At 38.9% G+C, this 22,215-nt stretch overlaps 1 protein-coding gene across 1 annotated transcript in view; it reads left to right on the top strand.

Moving 5' to 3' along the window:
• Positions 1-19,522, top strand: part of MOCOS (molybdenum cofactor sulfurase) — a 219,855-nt gene extending 200,333 nt beyond the window's left edge. Inside the window, exons 11-15 of the mRNA XM_032181110.1 lie at positions 3,160-3,284; positions 3,895-4,000; positions 7,993-8,119; positions 10,497-10,601; positions 18,286-19,522. Coding sequence (XP_032037001.1) covers positions 3,160-3,284; positions 3,895-4,000; positions 7,993-8,119; positions 10,497-10,601; positions 18,286-18,432 — 610 coding nt within the window. The 3' untranslated portion in view covers positions 18,433-19,522. The remainder of the gene's footprint in view (positions 1-3,159; positions 3,285-3,894; positions 4,001-7,992; positions 8,120-10,496; positions 10,602-18,285) is intronic.
• Positions 19,523-22,215: the final 2,693 nt, after the last annotated feature.

The raw sequence follows: 22,215 nt of genomic DNA, 5'->3' as shown, positions 1-22,215 counted from the left end.
TATTTTCTAAGTACTTCCCAGTCTTATTAATTTTTCTGAGTGGCAGTGTATCAAGTGCCTTCCTAAAGTACATTTGCATTATCTACTACATTTCTTTTCACCAGGTCCCTTGGTAAGTCCAACTAAAAGAGACAGATTTATTTATTCTTTTAACCAATTCTTTGTAATGCTTTACATTTGCTTCTCTGAGGGTAATATGAACAAACCAGCAGAACTCCTGGCCATTTTCCCCATGGAGCCATGGAGGAAATGATCTTCTCCTTCTTTTCTACTAGCTATTCAGATGATAAAGAGGATCTTTTCCTCAGAAGTCTATTTTCCTCAGGTAGTGGAATTCACCCAAGAGTCATTTGTTTCAACCATCTGTCCCACTTCCCTTAGTGTTGACTCATCCTTAGCCTCCCCATGGTTAGCCCATCTATTACAGGCCCTGCTCTGAAATAGCCTAGGTTCTCTTTCTCTCCATGTGTATATAATTTGTTGCCAAATTTGGGGCCAAGAAATGAGAAATAGGAACAAAACAGTGCTTTGCAGTAGCACAGACAGGAGGTGATTTGTGGTCCAGAGTCTCTTCTGCAAAGTGTCTGAGGTGAGCAGAGGGCCCAAAACCTTATAGGCTTTTATTCAAAAGGAAGTGCTACTGAAGGTATTCTGCACATATTAATTCTGCCTCCCATTTCACCAGTTCTGGTGGTGTAAGTGGTTACTCTGAATTTACGCTGAGGTAGCACATGACATAAAATCTACAGTCAGTCACGAGAGAGAGTTTAACTTGACAGCAGCCACAAAAGTTTAGCGAGGCCCCGTTTCCCTTGTGAGGCAGTTCAGCAATGGTAGTATTCATCTCAGCAGGGGCTGTCCATCAGCAGGTGCTGCTCACCTTGGTGAGACAAGGCTTTTTAGGATAACTTCTAACACTGGTCAGATGAAAGTAGAAGCTAGCATTAATATTATTGATATTATAGAAAGCCCTAAATGCTCAGGGTTGGTGCTCTGCTGAAATACGCAGGGACACAGCCTGCTCTTTGACAAGCCACAATATCAAAGGGTCAAGGGAACGACATTGGTGGTAGAATAAGACAAAGGAATAGCTAAAAGCAAGGTGAACTGAACCTGTTGTGGGTGAATGTATGTATTATATCCTTTGGGATCAGTATTCAGACTTCAGCTGTCCTTTTTTCTTGTTCTGTAAATTACGTAGCTGGAGGGACCAGCTGTAAGGCACCGAAGCTAAATGGCATTAATAGTGAGATGAGTGGGGAACTCAAGGTGGACAGCAAGTAAAATCTGAGAGGACTATGTCCTCCTTTATAACTTGTCTGGCATGTGCCAAATAAAATGTAATATTGACAGATGTAGAGGAATACTTGACAGAAATAAATACAAACAGAAAATGAACAGAACTGAGCTACAGGAGAAGGACTTTGAAAAAGGCCTTGAAGAGACAATGGACCTTGCTCAGAAAATGATCTGACAATAAGGGATGGCAATTTGAAAACCTAGGAGTCCTGAAATACAGAAACACACAGTGATGTTTTATGAAATATTTCGAATGCTGTGCGTCTCCAACTCAGCCGCTGTGACTCAGAAGAGTAAACAAATAAAAAAGATGTCCAAATTTTCATCCTGACTTATACTGTATTAAGCCTTGGCAGGCAGCTAGAGGCAGTTGGCTCAGCAGAAAATTGAAATACCCCTAGCACCTCTGTTAGGTTGGGGAAAACTATATGGGGAATTTTTTTTACCTGTACTGTCACCATGAAGGATTCATGCTTTCTCATCAGCTGCCTTCTCCCTAACACAGTGACCACCACAGACACAAGAAGTGCTCACCTCAGACTATGAAATCTGATGTGGAGATAAATGTTTTGACTCCTGTTTTGTGCCACAGTGCCTGCATCTCATGGTACCAGTGTTTCATTTCAGCTCTAGGACATCACTGACTAGAAGCAGCTTGGTGGGCATCTGTCCAGTCTCAAAGTGGGGAGAGGGATCCCAAGCTGCACCACAATCAAAAGTTAGAACAGCAGCTGAAGACTTATCCCTGTGGAATAATAAAATCTATTGATTTCTCTTTTTCTGGCTTTCTACCTGTAAAATGCAATTGAATGTTTTGTAAAGCCAAGCCACTTCCTCTCTTAATCCTAGGGTTTAGCATCTTTTACCACGAGGAACTTTTTTCTTGTATCACAGAGCAGAGGGTCACCGTACAAAGCAGCTTCTTTGTAGGAGTAGCAGAGGTGAGCACAGGACTGTTGCTACCTCACTTTCCTTACTACAAGAATCCTGCTTAGATCATTGTGAGAATTTGCATTCCTCTTACCTGTTTATGCCATTTAAAAGTTAGATATCAGTCAAATTTCCTTTTGTAGTTAATGAAACAGACAACTAACTAAAACCAGAAGCCCAGGTTTTAGTATATTGAAGTTAAGTTTCATCCGGGTTGAGGATGCTAATGGCAAATAGGTCTGATCTATGTCCTTCCTGAAATGAGAGAAAGATGAAAATCCATCTAGTAGAGTTTAGATCCAGGTAAAAAATGGCAAATCTATTGCCAGCCTTGCATAACTCACTAGACAAGTTACTACTAATGGGAACCATCTTTAGGTAGAGAAAAACTGCTGGTTGGGCTCTACTAGTGGAGACTTGTTTTAATGTGAAGTGTCTGTATTAACGTTAACATGAATGAACATCGTTGTATCTGATGGGATCATTAAAATTACATACAGTGTCGCACAGTGGGACAATCTTAAATTCAACTCAGATTAATCCTCTTTGTCTTAGTGAAAAGCACAAACCGGAAAGTAACTTTTTCATAATACTGCATTGTAATGTTATAATACAGACTACCACTTACTGTACTTCAGAGTCAGTGTCTTAAACACTAAAGCTACATAATCCTTTATTCCACAATAATTGTATAATACTAAATTAGATCTCATGAATATTAACTTCAAGACTAACAGAGTAAAGTTGAGGAAATTGGGAAATAAAATTACGCAGAACTTCACGTCTGTTTTATCACTCATCAGACAATACAGATTCAGTATTTTTTATATGCAAAGAAGCAGAAGAAACATCTTTGTAATTTGTCTTCAGTTTTGCAAATTAATGTTTTGGCAATCAAATTTTGTTAAGTCCTTTTTTTTCTCATGATAGGGTAAAAACGTATGACTGTGGAGAAAAAACTGCTGGCTGGTTCTCTATGTTTCTTGGTCGTCCATGTCGCTTGATAAGACAATGTCCAGACAAGAAAAACAGCATGCAACATAACAATACAAAAGGTTAGTTATCATTCCTAAAAAAAAAAAAAAAAAAATGTGGTTCCTCAATTCGTAAATATGGAGTCACAATGAATTTAAAATTACCCTGATAAAGAGTGAAAGAGTCAAGCATTATTGACCTAGTAAGCTTCTAAGGGTTCATTTATACCCAAACTGTGCTTATGTGCTTTTTTACGTTTGGTGAAAATGTACAAATACCTCAGTCTTTTTGTTTTATTTTTATCATAATTACTATGATTTTGCCTGAAAATTCAATGATAATTTTGAAAAATGGTCATGAAAAATCTATAAACAAATAATTTATTTTTATACTAAATTTCATTACAAAAGCAATCAAATTAAAGAACATTGAAAATCCATAGTTATTGCTGTTGTAAATGATTTTACAAAACTGTTAAAATCTCAGCTCCATCCTGTTTTCTGAATGCATTATATAATGATGATTTACAGTTCTGAGGAAATTCTTGGAGTCTTCCCTTAGTGTCTAAGACCAATGAAAAAAAAAATTAATGAGAAAGAATAAGGTCAAGGGAAAGATGAGGTGAAATTACTAGTATAATCTTCCTGATTTTTAACAATCATTTTATAATGTTGAATTGATCTTTCTTAGGTCCAACCTGTGCTACAAGCATCTCACTCTCTCTTGTGAATGAAGCACAATACCTCCTGATAAATGTAGCAAGCATTCTGCAGCTGAAAGAACATATTTCTGCAAGGTAAGGTCCTTCTGCCTTCAACAGCCATCTTGGATTCCAGCGTCTTGCCAGAAGATGCCAATGTAATTTTTTATCTAGAAAATGAGACAGACTTTCTGAAAACTTGGGTTAAATGCCTGAATATAACCTGCCTTCCAGTCATCTTTATGAGAACTTAAACAAAATTCTTGTCAATTGACCTGGTGGTAGGAGACTGTCAGGAATCAACCAATTTCTGTTTGTGGGAAGAACACAGATAATAAGTTTTCCTCGACAAAATCTATTAGATGAAAATTGAAGGTCTTCCTACTTACCGAAATATATTTTCCCCATGGAAGGGGTTCAGGTTAGAGCAAACACTCATAACAGAAATATTTTTAAACTATTTGCAGGACTGTGTTTATTTATTTATTTATTTATTTATTTTATTTCGCATTATTAGTACCAAAGTGGGAGATACAGGCAACAAATGAAACATTTGATTGGCACAGAGTTCAAAGATAAGGAACCCAATACTAACTAAATTTTCATAAGCTGATCATGTTGTTCTTTCTTGAACTGAGAACTGGCCTACATTCCATAGAAAATCCTTCCACGGGGCCTCTATCATAGCTGTGCCCCCCACAACCCATATATTCTTTTCTGAGCTCATACTCCCCTTTTCTTGTCTCACCAAACTGTCCTACCTCTGCTTGGAAACACCTTCTCTTCTTTAGGTCACCCACCAAATATGTTGCCCTGCAATGAAACTCCTGTTTAGAGTTATTCATATATACATATATATAGCTGTAGGAAGATGGGTATATAGCTTTGGGGTTTAAAACCACTGACTGCATTAAGCACTGCTACAGATCAACTTGCATTGCCTGAGGGTTTTCTTTCTTTAGGAAGAAGCAGTTGGGCAATTTCAGCATGTGACAGCAGTATCCTGGGAAAAATGCCTGGCAACAGTTTGAATCTTTCCATCTCTTTCTTTTTTGACTACCTTTTCTCAGTGATAATTAATGCCTTCTTTTGAGGCTTGACTGTCTGGTTTACATCTCCTTGGCCAAACAATGATTGCAGGCATCCCTTACTCACAGTGGGCATTTTCCATGGTGAGATCCAGCGAGAAGCCTGATAGATATGGGATTTGAGTAGAAAGAAAAAGTGAAGGGACCAGATGAAGCAGCAAGTGATGATGAAGGATGACAGGGAACTTTGAAATATACAACGACAGATGATACACTGTTTTGCACTTAATATCTTCCAGTGTTCCCCCCAATACAACTCAGTTTGTAATTTCTTTTCTCTCAAATAAAACTCCAGATGTGACTGGAGTTGCCATTATGCCTGAGAAGCATCTCACTTCCTACTCTGCAGCACAACTTGGAAAATTACCCCTTATTTTGCCATGCAGTGCTTTCTCCGAGTGCTGAGAAAATTAATTCAGCATCATACAATCATACAGGCATAGAATGGTTTGAGTTGGAAGGGACTGTAAGGTTCATGTGGTTCCAACCCCTCTGCCATGGGCAGGGACACCTCCCACCAGACCAGGTTGCCCAAAGCCCCATCCAGCCTGGCCTTGAACACCTCCAGGGATGGGGCATCCACAGCTTCTGTGGGCAACCTGTGCCAGTGCCCCACTACCCCCAGAGTAAAGAATTTCTTCCTAGTATCTAATCTAATATCTAATTTATTATATACTGCATCATTGTTCTGAACTGCTACTGAATCACAGTGTACAAACTTTCAAAATGTTGAACTATGCAATAAACATTGAAGAATCTGCACGTAGTGGTCTTTATTAAATGTCTTTCTTTTTTGGAAAGTATTAGTTATCTTCTTGGCATGTGCGTTTAGTTTTATTTAATGGAAAACTGCTAAGATTTATAGGACCCTTTCAATCTTCAGTTGAGTCTTAATAGTTTCTCTTTCTTAGCATCTTCTGTAGTTAGTAGAATTAATCTTCCCCTTTACATTTGGGTCTTGAGAGGTGATCTAAAACAGTAACAGCAATTTAATTAAAAATTAGAACGTAACATACTGATAGAGAACTACATGCGTAATGAGACACTCATCTCTGCTGTTGCCATTATAGGCCACCCCCGTGAAAATCCCCATGGCCTGGCCTCATGCCCAAATGTTCTCAATACAAATACTCCCCTGAAGGTGAAAATAATCATTTTCAGGTTTGCCTGCTAAATATATGGAATGCTTTCTGCATTGCAGGGCCCACTGCTGTGGAAAATCCTAAGTACTCAAGCTAGCTTTGGCAAATGACATTGATTTTCGCAACAGATCCTTGTTGAGATTTGCAGGATGAAGGTGCCTCTATCCAACTGATTGATGTTTTGAGGGAGGGGAAATAATGCTTATTTACTCTGATAAATGCTGCCAAGTAGTTACAAGCAGGGTTGGGGATAGGTGTGGGAGAGCGGAGTTATTTTGGAGGTGAGTAGGAGTGTGGGCACTGCAGACTTGGAGGAGCAGCAGCAAGGGCTGAAAGTAGAAACTAAAAGTAGTTTTTAGCAGCTGGTTCAGGGCATTTTGAGCCCAGATCCAAGGTTACTGGGGCTTTTGATGCTCCCATTAATACCAGCTTAGGTAGCTGATGCCCACATGTCACGAAATGCAAAGCTCCCTCTGCGCAGCGCCCAAATTCCTTTCAGCCAGGTCTCAGCACAGTACACAGCAAAGGCAGGAAGCAAAACAGTGGAACTGAATTTGTTCATCACTAACTGCTAGTTTCTTCCCTGCCACTTCTAGCATCAGCATAGTCTGCACTTTCCTTTGGCTCCTGTCTACTCCAATCGTGATAAGCATTGCCTCTGCCATGGATTGAGACATGCTTGTGGAATCTCTAGGGAAAACTTGGAGCCCTTCAGCTTCCCACCCCACTTTCAACCCCCAGGCTCCTGGGAGCCTTGTGAACAGTGAAAGCTTGTTGGAGCCAGGGTTGTGTGGTTTGCCTGAAAGTTGATTTATCCTTATGCACATTTGTCTGCTAAAGAAGATCATCCAGACTATTTAAAATAAAATCAAGCCTTTTCTTCACCTAACAGACCTATTCTGCCAAGACTGTTTGATGTGAACAGTTTTCCCTGTGCTTTGATTTTACATGTTTTTCCATATTTTAATTAAAACACAGATTTTAAACTTTTTGTCCTTTGGAAGTTGTTCACGTCCATCATAGCTAATGCAAAATGAATTGTTCTGCCCCACTTCAGAGAACCTCTCTTATGGTTTTTAGGGCTGTCCTTTTTTATGGTACAGGTAGGATTCTCCTTTAGAAGGACAGCAATGATGACATTGATGACAATTCAGAGGTGCAGCCAGTTTTCTGATATTTGTATGCAGTCTGCTCTTCTGTCTCCCTCATGTATGTTCTCAGCACTGACACACTACACCCTGGCAGTTCAAATGCTTGTAAAGAGGTGGAGATATCTCCACGCAGAGATTAATTTTTTTCAAAACACCTGTCATTTGGTGCAATCTGTTGCAACCTAAAGGCAAATAATAATATAAGGAATACATTTCTCTCATAAAATGCCTTACTGGCCTTTTTCACCTTCAGCATCTGTAATTTTTGTCCCTTTTGCTACTGCAGCATATGCAGAATATGCTTGTGCTTGCTTTCTTTTTAGAAGCATTTAACCAGTCAAATTTAAACCAGCTTAGTCAAAAGATCTTTTTATTTGTTACCATTAACCTTGCATATAACTAATAAGGATTTTTTCTCATATGCATTATTTATAATTGCCACTCCGCATGCTTTCCTGCCTACTTTACAGTTCCAGGTTACAGCCCTGAAGAAGCCACCTAGATGATTACAAATTCTAGTCAAATACCTTGTGCCTTTTTTATAGCCTTTGTAATAAAAATTGGTCCAAATTATTATGGAGATTCATCTGTTTGATGAATCCTATTAGCCGCTAGCTTCTTACAGCACAAAAAACTAGTGCAGAACTAGTGCAGAACTCGTTAATAAAGCCTATTCTTTCTTTTCTGTTGTGAACTCTGTGGTACAGATTGGAAGAGCCATTGGAAATAGAGGAATTAATCCGGCGTTTCCGTGCCAACATTGTCATCAGTGCACCAGAGTCCTTTGAAGAAGAAGAATGGGCTGAGATTTCAATAGGTGCTCTGCGATTCCAGGTATGAACTTATCTCCCTCGTCCTAGTCCTATGGGATCTTGTCCTCTAGCACAAAGCATTTTGAACTTGGAGACAGAGCAATTTTTGTAAGGCTTTGACTGGAATATGGGTGGCACAGTGTGTGCAGATGCAATTTATGAAGTGTGTAAAAAAAACCTGGTGTAACCTGTGACAAACATGCTGCAATATAAGTGAGAGGTTTTGACATATTTCTCCACCTTTTTTTTTATTTCATAATTCATAAAATTCCCCACCTCCATCCAACTGAGGTGAAAAATAATCACTGTTTTGAGGCTGAGTTTGCAGCAAATATTGAGCCTGCTTATAACAAGAGAATATGAGCAGCTTTTAAGTGTGATAGTCCAAATGCAGTCTCAGATTGCTGCACATTAAGAAAATGATTGCCAAAAGCCTGGACATGAATACCAGTGAATGATCACTGTCTATTGCTCTCTGGTGTATGCATCCTAATCTCCATTCAGGACATGTTTCTTAGTCTAGCCTTAGGTAGGGCTGTTTCATATGTTATTCTTCATGTCATATCTAACAACATAATGTGCTTTGTACTGTAAGGAAAATGGTATCAAGTCAGACTTTGTCGGCAAAGAAATTCTTTTTAGAAGAAGTTCAACAAAAGTTCCATGAAGAAGCAACACATGAAACCAAGGGAAAAGATGAATATATGCATTACGTGTTGTATTGGATTTGCCTGGTCCTTAGCTATGAAATGTCTATTTGTAAATGCATTGCCTAGGATGTGAAAGGAGTTTATTCATCATTTGCTTAGGGATGACAGTGAAAGGGGTGAATAAGAGAAGTGTTAATGTCAGATCTAGAAGCCATGATAGAAATCACTCCTAATTGTTTCTGGTCAGCATATCCTAAGAAATGGAAAGGCCGTGTTTTCAGTAAGGGTAGAAATTATGACCTGTCCGCTCTCTTCTTATGCATACTTTGATCAGCAAGCTGAAATGTGAGTTAAAGAAAATTGAGGAAAAATTCGGCAGGTAGGAGATAAGGAATACAGAAGACAAAACCCTTGATGTATATTTTGTTGGAGTCCAGAGTTGCAGTAGGGAACTGAGTTGCAGCTCAGGATCCAGTTGTGGAATATACTGTAAAACTACAGTATATTCAGGATAAAACTGCTTTCCTGTTTCTGGCATTGAAATACCTTAGGAATGCAAGCCAAAAATAGAAAGGCTTATGCAACTTGCATTCTCTTTTCCAGTCTCTGCTACCCAGATATTGATGTAGTAACAGTAGAAATTATGTTAATGGTGCTTGATGCCAGGAAAACAATAGAAAATGCTGTTGAACAAAGAAAAGTAGGGGAAGATATTTCCTTCTTTTGTCTTGTTTTCCTTTTAATAAAATATTAAAGCAGTGGAAAATCATCTTCTGAAAAAGCTGAGCCAAATATATGGTTTTGATGGTTACAGTGAAGAGTTGTACAAACAGTTCTAGACGTACCTCAAAGAAATAAAATAGCACTTCAGAACAGCGTATAGAAATATTTGCAGTGTAAGGTTTAATTATTTGACCTATTTGAAATTATGACAAACTTTGCAACAGTAGAAAGTTTATATTGAGACATTTTAAAGAAGAGTTGTTTTGTAAAATGTAGAGCTTTGCTAAAGGTGGGGATGCTATAGCAAGCAAAACTGGAATTTGTCTTTTTTCTTCATCTTAATGCTTTAAAAGGTAAGAAAAAAATGTGGTTGTTTTTTTTTTTTTCTTTTTTCCCCCTTTTAACCGACCCTATTTTAAACAAGAATTAACTTTAAGAACCATGCTTTGTATTATATATGATGTTAAACTACAGGATCTCATTATTCCTGCTGCTTATATACATTTGTGGAAATTCACATTTTGCATTCTGATTATCTACAAGTGCAATGCCTATAAGAAAGAACGTGGGATACTGTGTATTTCAATTGCACAGAAAAACTGTTAACCAAGGCCTGTTAGTTTAGATCCAAGAGAGTCTTCCTTTGTTTAAATCCTGAGGCCTTGGCTTAATTTTGTCTTCAGTTCTCCTTTGAGCAAGTAGCCCTGCCAGCCCACAAAGTGAAGCCATCAGGAAATATAAATATGTAAATACTTGGTATTTCTCATATTCTGTTTCTGGGAAAGTTTTATTTAAAAAAAAAAAAAAAAATAAAAAATGCAGTGATAGTTTTGCAAGTGGACCCTTGGAAAATGTTCCTATGTCAGGGGAACAGGACTGACCTCTTACGTAATTAAAGCATTAAAGAACATAAGAAACATATGGAAAACATATTTTTTTATGATATTATGCTAGTCAGAAGCTTGTACTGTTCCATGTTGTACTGTTCTGACATATAGCAGTGACCTTCTTTAACTGAAATTTCAGGTTGTGGGTCCGTGTAGCAGGTGTCAAATAATCTGCATTGATCAACAGTCTGGGGAGCGAAACAAAGAAGTTCTGCAGTCTCTGTCTGCTGCAAGAGGTAGAAAGGTCAGTAAGTTACTCAAAAATAGCTGTGCAGAAAGATGTAGCGCATTGCATGCATAGAGAAATACCTGCTGAGAGAATATTTACAATTACATTTTTATGCTAATCATTACCATTTGTTTTTTCAGTCAAAAGAGGATGCACTTACAACCCAGATACAATATCTTTTATTTCCATAAAATGTTCAACACATTTTAAATTCAGCAATTGGCTATTAATATGAATTATTTTTTATTGTTCTTGCTATTGTTCAGTATGTACCACTTTACAATGTGTTTATTTTGGTCTTGGCAAACATGAACCAATGTGCTGATATCATTCAGGAAGAGAAATGTGCAGAAAAATCACCAAGTGTTTGTGATGACACAATTAGCTCCTAAGACTCAACCTTACTCTTGTTGAGGGAAACTACTTAGCAGGAAATGCAGAGCAGACATGAATATAGACAAAGTTGAGAGTAATTGATTAGGAAAGAGACTGGGGAATAGGTTTGAAACACAAGGCATTGCTTTGGAGTCTTTCTGCCTGCTCAGGTTGCATTACTTCTTGGAACTGAGAGTACTCAGACGATGGCTAGACAGTTTGGCATCCCAAAAGCTTCACAAATCCCCTCCGAAGTATTTATTTAGCTGAAAATCCTTACTCTGAATTCACTCTTTACTGTTAAGCTTCTCTTGTAAAAATTCATCGGCCACTCTGGGCTCAGAAGCCTCGCCAATAACAGCCAAACGCCAGAGAGTGGGCACAGCACGGAGGCAAAGCAATAACAAACAGGTTGCAAATTGTTCACCCAAACAATGCACAACCAAGTTACAAATAATGCCCTCTTTGTTACAAAAAAAAAAAAAAAAAAAAAAAAATCAATTTGTCTCAGTGACTCATTAGGCAAACAAAGAGCTCCATTTCCAATGAGTGTTATCCTGGGGGAATAGCCCCGCTGGGTGGCTCCAAGAGGGAGCCAGCTGCCTGGTGCAGGGAGGGAGGCGAGCAGGCAGGGGCTGGCTGCCCAGACACAGCTTCCTGCTGACCTGAGATGACTTGGGGTTGCACGGCAGGCTCTGGCATCCAGATTTTTGCAGTACCTGTGCAGTTGTGAGAGGAGTCGTGGTGGGTAGCCCAGGGACAAGAGCCTTCTCCATGTAACGGTGAGCCACAACTGGGACATCTGGGGCACTGCCGAGCATTTTCGGGGTAGGGATGCTGCCCTGCTTCTATGTGGGGCATAGAGGGCTCTCTCTCTACCCACGTGCATTTTGCTGGATTGTGACTTAAAGCCTCTGCAGAGGAACAGCAATCTGTATTTGGGGACCTTCTCAGGTGGCAAGGACCACTTCCCAGGAACACAGCTTCTCAGGAGAGGCAAAGCATCTCCTGCACGCTTCCCACAGAAAAAAAAAAAAAAAAAAAAAAAAAGCTTCTCTTTGGTTTTGATTAACCCTGGCAATGCAAAGGCTTTCTTGATATGAACACTCGTGGGACCATGTGACTCATTCCTACAGAATTAAGGCAGAGAGAGCCATCCAGCCTCTTGAGAACCTGGCGTTAGATAAAAGGAGCAGGGCAAGGCAAGGCACTGCAGAGCACAGTGCTGCTATTCACAGCAGGGGAGTGCTCTGCCTCCCTCAGCTGTGCAAAGATACTCATGCTGCAGAGAACACGGCCTTCAGCTCTTTTATTTTTCCCAGCCTTCAGCCAAAGATTACTCTCAGTGTTGCTGGCAGAAGGAGCCTTTTGAGCATGCCCTGCTCTGCATAAGGACAAGTCTTCTGGTAAGCTCAACAGCCAAAAGAGATAATTTGAACTGATAGCTCGCCTGAGTCGGTCTGTGAAGACCTCGCAGCCCGTTCCTCCTGCAAGTCATCTGTGGGGTGATGGTCACCAGCTGCTTATCAGTGAGTAGCACCTGAGGATTTTGGCATCTTCAGTGTGCTCAGCGGTCCTGGCAGAGGACACTCATGCAAACCTTCCATAGCAAGGAGGGGGAAGCAACACTGAGTTCACGTGGCTGTGCTAAATTGCGGAGCTAATCCTTTGGTGACTCATGTCTGTAGCATGTGCTTTTCTGTTGAGGAGTCATCTAATAGACAACACTTTATTATTTTTATCGAATACAGATTCAGTGAAGGAATCTAGCTGTGTTTGTTCCCAGCTGTCAGTAACACAATTTGAAGTACAACAAATGCAGCAAATATGATTTAAGCTAATTTCCCAGTACAGGGGGAGCTGATATTTTTGAAAGGCCATTGTTGTTGCTCAATTTGCAAAACGTTAAAGACAACGCACGTGTGAATGGCCAGCAAATCCTGCATGCCAGATGTCAATATATAACGTTTTGTTTTATTTTTTTCCAAGAATACCAACCCAGAAAAATATATTGTACTCTGTCAAGTTGGTAGCCCTAACTAAAGCACTGCCAATGAACTTCAATAATGATCTAAATAAAGTAAGGCTTGTAAGAGGTGGTTCAATATTTATTTCTGAAATCATGTTTTTCTCCATTCCTCCGAGACTCTGAGAATCTGGTGCTCCAAGCTGAAAGACTGAGGCTTTGAATACATGGATTACTACTGAAAGCCAGAACCAGCTACTGTAATTAGCCACACAAGCAATTTGCATGTTTCCCTATAAATGTACAGAAGGGTAATGAAGCCCAGCCAGCTACTTTTTATGAAACCTTTTTTTCACATTGTTTGAAATAAAATGCAAACATCTCTACAAAGCGAACTTCAGGTCTACTGCCACAAGTTCTGAAAAAGTACTCATTATGAATTCCTTCTGTAATTTTTGACTGAAAAGGAAAAAATGAGCTCTCCTTCTGTGACAGAGCTCTCTGTGGCTGCAGAAGGCTACGAAAGACTAGATAACTACATTAAGCAAATAGCATAAAAATAGCCACATGCTGTTCCCCATGCGTCACCACCTGATGCAAAAGGCACACGGACAGGAAGGAGGGAACACTGAATTCTTGCCCATCTTCTGGGCTTTGCAGATGCAGTTTAACGCTAACAATAGCGGAAGCCCTGTGGTGGATTTGCAGCAGTGCTATGAGCTGGGACTTGCTGTCAAGGTAGCAAGGGGAATTGCATTAGCAGCCTGCCCCAGCAGCCTGTATGCATGGAATGTATGGATAGCGGTACATCAAGGGAAATCCATTGTGTTTGCACATGCCTTTCTGCACTGAAAAGGTTTGTGTTTTTTTCCTGTGGGCTGTTGATCCTCTTTTATGTCTCTCATTGTGCCTGGGAGAGCTCCCTTTCCTGCGGAATTAGACGCCACGCCTTTGGACTGCTTACTGAAAGCAGGGATAGCAAATGACTTCTCTTATCTGATGCATCATTATCATCATTTTCATAGTAATGCAGGGCTTTACACTGTGCACTGCTTTTCATCCAAAGATCTGGAACACTTGCAAACAGTGACTGGTGTAATTAACAGACCTCTGAAATAATACGCTTCTTTTCTTGTTCGTGTGCAAAGTGGGAAATACATTTCTTTAAGGTAGAGAGCAAAGGAAAATCAGTTCTTAATAAAACACTCTGCTGTCCAGTCATTTTCAACAAAACAAAATGTTTGAGGCTTTTTGACATCAAGTTAAAACTTTTCTTTCTTTCCAATATGAGAAATTAACATATTAAAAGCAAGTGCTTCCACAACCCTATTTTCAGAGAATCACAGAAGTATTAAGGTTGGAAAAGACCTCCAAGATGATCTGGTCCAATCATCCCCCTACCACCACTGTCACCCACTAAACCATGTCCCCAAGCATCACATCCAGCCTTTCCTTAAACACCCCCAGGGACGGTGACTCCACCACCTCCCTGGGCAACCTGTTCCAATGCCTGACTGCTCTTTCTGAGAAGAAATGTCTCCAAATTTCCAACCTGAACCTCCCCTGGCGCAACTTGAGGCCATTCCCTCTAGTCCTATCACTAGTTATCTGTGAGAAGAGGCCGACCCCCAGCTCCCCACAATCTCCCTTCAAATAGTTAAAGAGAGCTTAACTGACTTATTTTGTAAGCCTTTACTGATAAGTTTTGGTGCAATCAGAGCTAATAAAACATCCTTGCATTAAAAAAAAATAAAATCACTCAGCTTTAATAATTGCATCTTCCAAACCTTCACATGGGAGGGAGGTTATGTTATAAAAATAAAGAGAGCAGGTGAATTTATCTGTTGATAGAAAGCAGCTGTGCTACATCCAGGGGCACAATCTAGAGCTCCTCTACCCAAAGCTAAGTGATAGCATGCAGTGTCGTATGTGTGCTTGTTACACGTTCTTGCAGAGCATTTTCCCTACCAAGTGCAAGTTTGAATTAACCAACTATTTAGGAGCAGTATCTTAAAGGCCTCTCATCTTAAAGGCCTTTGTCACATGTAGCACCTCCCATTTCTGTCTAACAAAAGGAGATAGGGTACCCAGGATGTTCCTCTGCCAGTAAACATCCAAGTGCATATTGCTGTTGGTCCAGTAAAAGTATTTGAAACAACATGCAGGAATGACAGCATTTTATAGCTCCTTCTTTCAGTGAGTGTGATGACTATCGTGTGATTCACTGTTGGCAAGAGTAGGTACATTTCATCCATTTATCCCAGCAGTGAATGTTGTAGTTTTACTGATCAAGAAGCTTTACGTGAAGTTTGAGAGTGATAGGAAGAGTCCCTGCTGCCACCTGTGTCACAGTCCAGCCCTTTGCTCTGCTCTGGGTGTGCTCTGGAGAGTTTATATGCCAAATAAAATGCCCTTGAAGTTGGGAAAGGGTAGCAACAGCAGAAGGAGATTATGCAGTTCATTGTAATGACTCTGCAGGCTGTAATCTCTGTGTCTGAAAGCCTCATTTTTCAACACTGAAATGTGAGAAGGGACAATTTTCCACATTTTGTCATTCTCTTGAAACAGAGTCAGAATGACAGGATGCGCAGCTTCTGTGGTTGTTTGGGGGTATTTTTGCTGAGTCAATATTTGTAATTACCAGAAAAGCAAGGAAATTTACTTAAAAGATACTCAATCCATTTCTGGTAATCACAAGCAAAATTCTGGTCATTCAGAAGACCAAGATGTCAGCAATGAAAGTGATTTTACAGGAAAACACTCATCCAAGCAGGCATTAATACTGAAATATGTATACCATCAGTATAATATCACCTTGAAAACTCCTTAGTCATCATCCAAGCTCAGAACTCAAAGAAATACTGAGACCTAGATGCCCAGTCAGAGTAGAGAAATAATTGCAATATTTTAATGCATTAAAATAGTATTTAAGAACTCCTGCAAATAAGATACACTCACACACACCTTTTCTTAAATAATCATGGAGGCTTTAAAGTGCTTTAAGAAAAAAAAAATGTGGCTGAATGATTCTGAATGATTCAGAGCAATAGAAATAAGGTAAATTAAATTATCCATACTGAACAATCTGCCTAGATTTATGTTAGTCTTTTTAAGGTAAGTCAAGTTGTCAATACAGTGAATATACGTTAAAAATTTTCATGTATCAAATTAGTTGACTAACACAGATGAGTTATAAAATTCCTTCCTGTGTGAAGTATGGGGTAGTGTGGACTAATATTCATTTTATAATACTTGTTTTATGATTGCCTGATTTTTTTAAACAATTAAATTATGGCAACTGTCATTTTTACATTAGGGTGCAGGAATTAAATGCAGGATATTAACTTCAAGGCTGAAAAAGACATTATTTATGCCAGTGGAGAAGCCACCACGTGTCAACAAATAAGAGAAAAACAAGAACAGGGTATTAATATTATGTACTCTCATATTTTAAATGAAGCAGTTACTGACTTACCATTTTGCCATTATGGTTTATCCAGCGCAGTCACTGTGCTAGTGGATTGGGAGCCTGCTGCACTGAGGTCACTCCACAGCATTTCATACTTACTCACCAGAAGAATCTACCCTACTACATCCACTGGTGTTGGCACCATTGTGAGCACTAGTACCCAAAAAGTATCATTAGTAGGACAGGCCTGATCAGGTCCATTTAGGTGGAATGCCAGTGAGATGAAGAAATAACAGAAATAACCAAAAAGATTTACTTTTAACTATTTTTTTTTACTATTTAATAATCTAATTTTTTACTATTTAATTACAAATGAAACAGAAAGACCCCAGTTCAGAGCCATACTGGGGCAATATTTGGATAGATCTCTGCTTCATAGCATTGCAGTTGCTTGAGAGTAGGTCTCAGCCTTAAATCTCACTAATTCTTCGAAGACTAAAAGCTGTTTCATGTTACCTCATTACTGTATTTTTATGTAATTATATAGTGCAGGAATTTGAGTAAACATCCTGCATTTTAAGTCTATCAAACATGCTCCCTTAAATTCAACCAACACATTTGGTTACTTTTAATTTATTGCAATTCCTTTAGTATATTTTTCTAAACCTGCTGTAAATGTAATTCCCTCTGTTTCAGGATCATTGATCTGAACAATAGCAAAAAATGTCATCAGGAAATGGAGAAGGAGTGCAGAGTTTTATTTAAAAAATGTGTTTGTTCAGACATACTAAATGAATTAACATTTGCTTATTTATTTATATTACGCTTTCAAATGACTGTTCATTTGTAGCCTATGAAAATCAAATACTATTTATTGAAACCTGTAAAAAATTGACAAGAAAACTAATGTTGGCTTTCCAAGTCCTTCGGTTTGAAGAGCAAAGGCATTCTGAAGTATAAAATTCAATTATCAATTTAACATGGTCTTCAGTGTTTCTTTCTTTCTTTCTTAAGTATTTTTTTAAGCTGTTTTCTGATTGCTTGGAAAATATTATCCTAAGGTTGCAAATCTGTTTCTTGCTGCACGTTTCTATGTTCTCCACAGGTGGAAAATAAAATCACAGAAGCACACCAGTGTTTAATGTGACATTTCCACATCACACCCAGCTGTTCGTAGCTGTAACTGTAATGTCTAATGTCCTTAAAATTAATACCATACATTGGAGTGCAGACACTCAGACCAGATTTTCAGTGCCTCTGAGCATTTATATAGTAGGTGAAGTGGTTATCCTCCTTCTTGTTTCTTTATTATCCAGTAATACAAGGACATATCGAAGTATTTGTAATATTTACATAGGGTGGCTTCACCAGTAATGACAGATAACAAGCGTTAATTATAATAAAACAAACTTTCTGAATATTTTCTGTAAAATACATTAAGATATTAATAAAACATATGAAGGGAAATTCACCAAGGCTAGACAGAACAAATTTCTGTTAAGAAAGCAAATAATTCATGGTAGAAGACACAAGACTTTTCCTCACTGTTTGAACATACATGCATGCTGGTGCTGCCTAGCCTTTATTTGTGGAAATGTATTAACCGTATTTGTCAAGAAGCCAGAAGAGTCATTAAATGACAAGACTGTGAGCGAGTGTAAATTACATATATGATACTGTGGAACTCATGATGAAATACTCTGTTATTTCTCCACTTACTTAAGGTATTCTTCTTAAATAGCATGGGGTTAGCTCTTGTTTACCAGTCTATTATAGTTAATTAGTTAAAATGTTCTTAATTACATTGAGATCACACATACATCCTTATTCTTAAAGCAATATTGTTTTTCTAAGCCTATCTGGGTTGTGAGATCCTCCATAGATCTGATTACTTTACCATGAGTAGCATCTCAATTAATATTTTGTTTTGTGTTTTTTTTTTTTTTCAGACAAACTTTGGCGTATACCTGATGAACCAGCCTTTGTGCCCGTCCTTTCCAGATACGTTATCTGTTGGGTCTCAAGTACTTCCAGTGTTGAAGGAGAATACAGAAATTCAACGCCCAACATCCAGTGAAGAAAAATGTTCAGGATAAAAGATGAGACTTACATGCAACTCTAGGAAGAAGTCAGTAGTCAGTTATTCAAAAAGAAAAAAAATCTTCCGCTCATTTGCTTCAGCTTTGAGTTTTTTAATTTTCTGTTTGCAGTAAACGTTATCAGATGGCAGTACCCTTGATAATTACACCTCACCTACATGTTTTTGCTTGCGATTAAGTTACAGCAACCATAACTCTTATTTTGTTCAATTGCTTCAGGATGCAACAGGTTTGATCAAGTTTTACTAGTGGATGACTCCCAAAACAAGCCCAGCGTTGTTGTCAGAAACCCACATCTCAATGAAGGAAAGTAAACATAACAATGAACTACTTCCTTATGCTGCTTTGTTAAAACCACATTTGGAAGAGAGGATGCAGGACGTGCTTTAGAAACAACGTAGGTGGGAAGGGGATAGTGGAAGAGTGGCAGTCCTTTCAGCTTTTCAAAAGTGAAGCTGCAGGTGACGTACAGACAGTCTGAAGCACAGAAGAGTGCGTTGGCATTGGAAAATATGTGTCATCATTTTGGGAAAAGGTGTCTGAGGATGCCAAAAAGACGCAAAGATCAATGAAGATTCAGTATGCCTTTACAAAAAGATGTTCCTATGAAGCAATTTCATCCATTTGTTCTCGACATCTTTTTCTCATTTCCACTTGCCACATTTCTATCTGATCCGTTTTATGTGATGTCTTCCCACACATGTGTTTCTGTACGTATATGAGACTGTTGACATATTATTTCTAATTAGAGATTTCTCAACTATTCCAGTCATTATTTCTATACAAACTTTGCTTATGCTCAGCAATCTCAAATGGCCAAGATGTTGAAACATCCACTTGAGGGAATTCTTGAAAGTCTGAATGCTCCTCCATCCTGAAAAGGTCAAAGCATTCTTTTTTCTTATTCATTGTGGTAGTTCCTAAGCATTTGATAATGTCCTTCTTGGAAGGCTTTTAAGTTCTTGACTGCCCTAAATGACTCATGCTTACTGATCGTCTGAAACCTAGGACTTAACTGATATGTGAATTCTTGCAAAAATAAGTAAATAAATAAATCCACACAATGAGAGAGAGAGAGAGAGAGGGAGGGAGGGAGAGAGAGAGAGAGGAAGAAAGAAAAAGAAGCCTTGAGAAGGCAATATAGAACAAGATTGAACGTACTGTGGCCAGGTGTTTTATGACTGCCAGCATGTGTTCAACCAGCCACAGAGCAATTTCATACTTCCAGGAAGTCCTCCTGGAAAAGGAAATTCTCCTAGATTGGCTGCTTTATTGCCGATTGGGAAGGGAAATTTTGACCCCATTAAAAGCACTGTCTGAACTCTCATCCAGCATGATTTAGGCCTTCCTTGGAGTAGTTTTGGCTCAAACTGTGTGAAAGTGCTTCTGGCTGAATCAATGCTTGAGTCGTTTGAGCGTAGCCCTCGAGGGGAGCAGGCAGCTTTGTGAAAGAATTGGTCAAACAGTCCTTCTGAAAAGGGAGTGATTACCCCAGAGCAGCATACAGTGGGAAAAGGGAAGTGTATCACCCGGTGTGTGAATCAGAATTCAGCAGATAGGTAGTCTTTTCTTTCCTTTCTCTTTTTTTGTTCTTTTGAAGAACTGGTTTTACTCACTTCAGCTGGAACAGACTGTTATTAGTCTCTCAGCAGAGCTTTGTAATGGAAATAAGGAGAGACACTATCTGTTTCTTACAACCTGCCATAAAATACGTGGATAGGGAGAGGTGTTTTATATGTATGTAAACTGAGGATCAAGTTTTTGAGGATTTTGTGAGTTGTATCTTCCACTTCAGACCACAAGCAATGCTCCTTGATGTCTGCTTTGAAAGCCAGCGGTTTTATCTAATAGTCAATTATCTGATGTTGTAATGAGCAGGCTTTTTGGAAGCTTGAAAAGCAGTTTCCTGGTTTCTACATCTCTTTTGCTGTTTCACTCTTTGCCTTTCTGTTATGCAGAACATTGCTTTGTTGGATAGAAAGCCAGCACAGTGCTGGCAAATTTAATATGAAGAGAGCTGCTGTATGCTGACCTTCAGGTGATCTCTGGCACTTTACTCTGTCCTCTTCACCTCACCAGTATGTCATTTGTTTAAAATGGCACAGAAGTTAGAAGAGGAAATTGAAAGCAAACCTCAGCAAGCTCTGTTTTGCTTGTTATTGGATTTACTGGCAAATAAGTCACTTTGATACACAGTGGCTTGACAAATACTGTTTGTAAATAGCCTTAATGCAATGTATGATAACTAAGGATGAGAGGATTTGAACTTTAAAAATGTCATGCTTGGTCATTCTGGCCTATTATTTACAGGCAATTACACTTTCTCTCTCCTGTGGCCTAGTAATATTGCATCAAGAACAATTTTGTCATTTTACAGGGGGAAAAAAACAGTTTCTCTGATGTACGAACACTCTCATTAGTATATTCTGTGCATTTCCCACAAGGAACATCTTTGCACTGTAGTGATAGGAAATGTCACAATGCTTCAGATTGATGGAAGAGACACAAGGTTTCTTTCATCTCAACAAAGAATAATATTTCCCTTATAGTAAGTGGAGTGTCACCACCAGTATTGAGATGTCTTCCCATCAATGAAGACAGATTCTTCTCAATGCCAATACTTTGTGGAAAATCTTGAAGTAGGTGGATTCATGCTTAAAGATCATGCACTGTAAGTTTTGTAGAAAGAACATCCTTCCCATAATGTGATAAAAAATTCAAAGAATTGAGAAACTGAGCATAATACAAACTGAGGTATGGCATGAGCGAAAAGGACATAAAAACTTCAAAACACCATGTATGTTACATAGAAAGATTAAGGGGTCACTTTTCAATGTTCTGAGTATATAGAAAAAATACAATTTCATATGAATGCAGACTCTTTCATCTAAGTACTCTCATTGCAGCAAAATTAAATCTTTGGACTAATTACAGATATATATTTACTTTCTATGGATAAAAAATGTATTTAATACAGCATTTCCAGAGTGCTGTGTGTAGAAAGTCCTCTACATATTTGAAAACTAAGTCTATATTTCCTTACGGTAAATTATTCAGACACATTCCATTTTCTGTGAGACTTAACTCCTTCTCAAATCTCAAGGCAAAAATTATGATTATTACAAGCTCCAGTAATAGCCAAGAGGCTAGAATCACAGAACATAAATCCGCATTTTTAGGAGAAGCCTCTGAACTGTGTTCACTGATATGACTAAGATAATTCAGACACATTGTGTTTATACATTTTCAGTGGCATCTTTCAAAATGTGGTCAAAAATTTTGGCCATTTTTCTGTCCAAATCATGTACAAATCAAAAGAAAAGACTGCGTAATAACTTGATTGTTGTTCATAAGTTATGGAAATTATGCTATGCATTTCGTCTTCAGTCTCTTTTTTAACTTTCTTGGAAATGAGGTCAATAAAATACATATTGGGCTCGACATGCCTAGTGGTGGTGTTTGCATTCTTGAATCTTCGAGCTCGGGAGATGCTAAGTTCTGCTTCGAGGCATTGCTGGGCTCACTGGGCGAGCCTGTGGCTGACTGGCGGGATGTCTCATCGCTGCTGGGATTCACAGGTGAGGTGTTCCTGCAGCTACTACGCTGACAGCCACTGCCGAGTCAGCATGCCAATCAGTTGCATACTTGGTTCAGGCCCTGCACATAATGCAGTAATAATCACTGGTTTCCTGTAAAATCTTTCCAGGGACACTCCCGCTGGAGCCACCTCTGATATCCAGAGGTTAGAGGTTGGAGCCCTCACCAAAGGTGTTAGGGAAG

Source organism: Aythya fuligula, chromosome 2 (assembly GCF_009819795.1).
Source record: "Aythya fuligula isolate bAytFul2 chromosome 2, bAytFul2.pri, whole genome shotgun sequence".
Taxonomy (NCBI): Eukaryota; Metazoa; Chordata; class Aves; order Anseriformes; family Anatidae; genus Aythya; species Aythya fuligula.
Note: the sequence above shows the minus strand (reverse complement) of the source record. Positions and strands in the feature narration are given on the sequence as shown.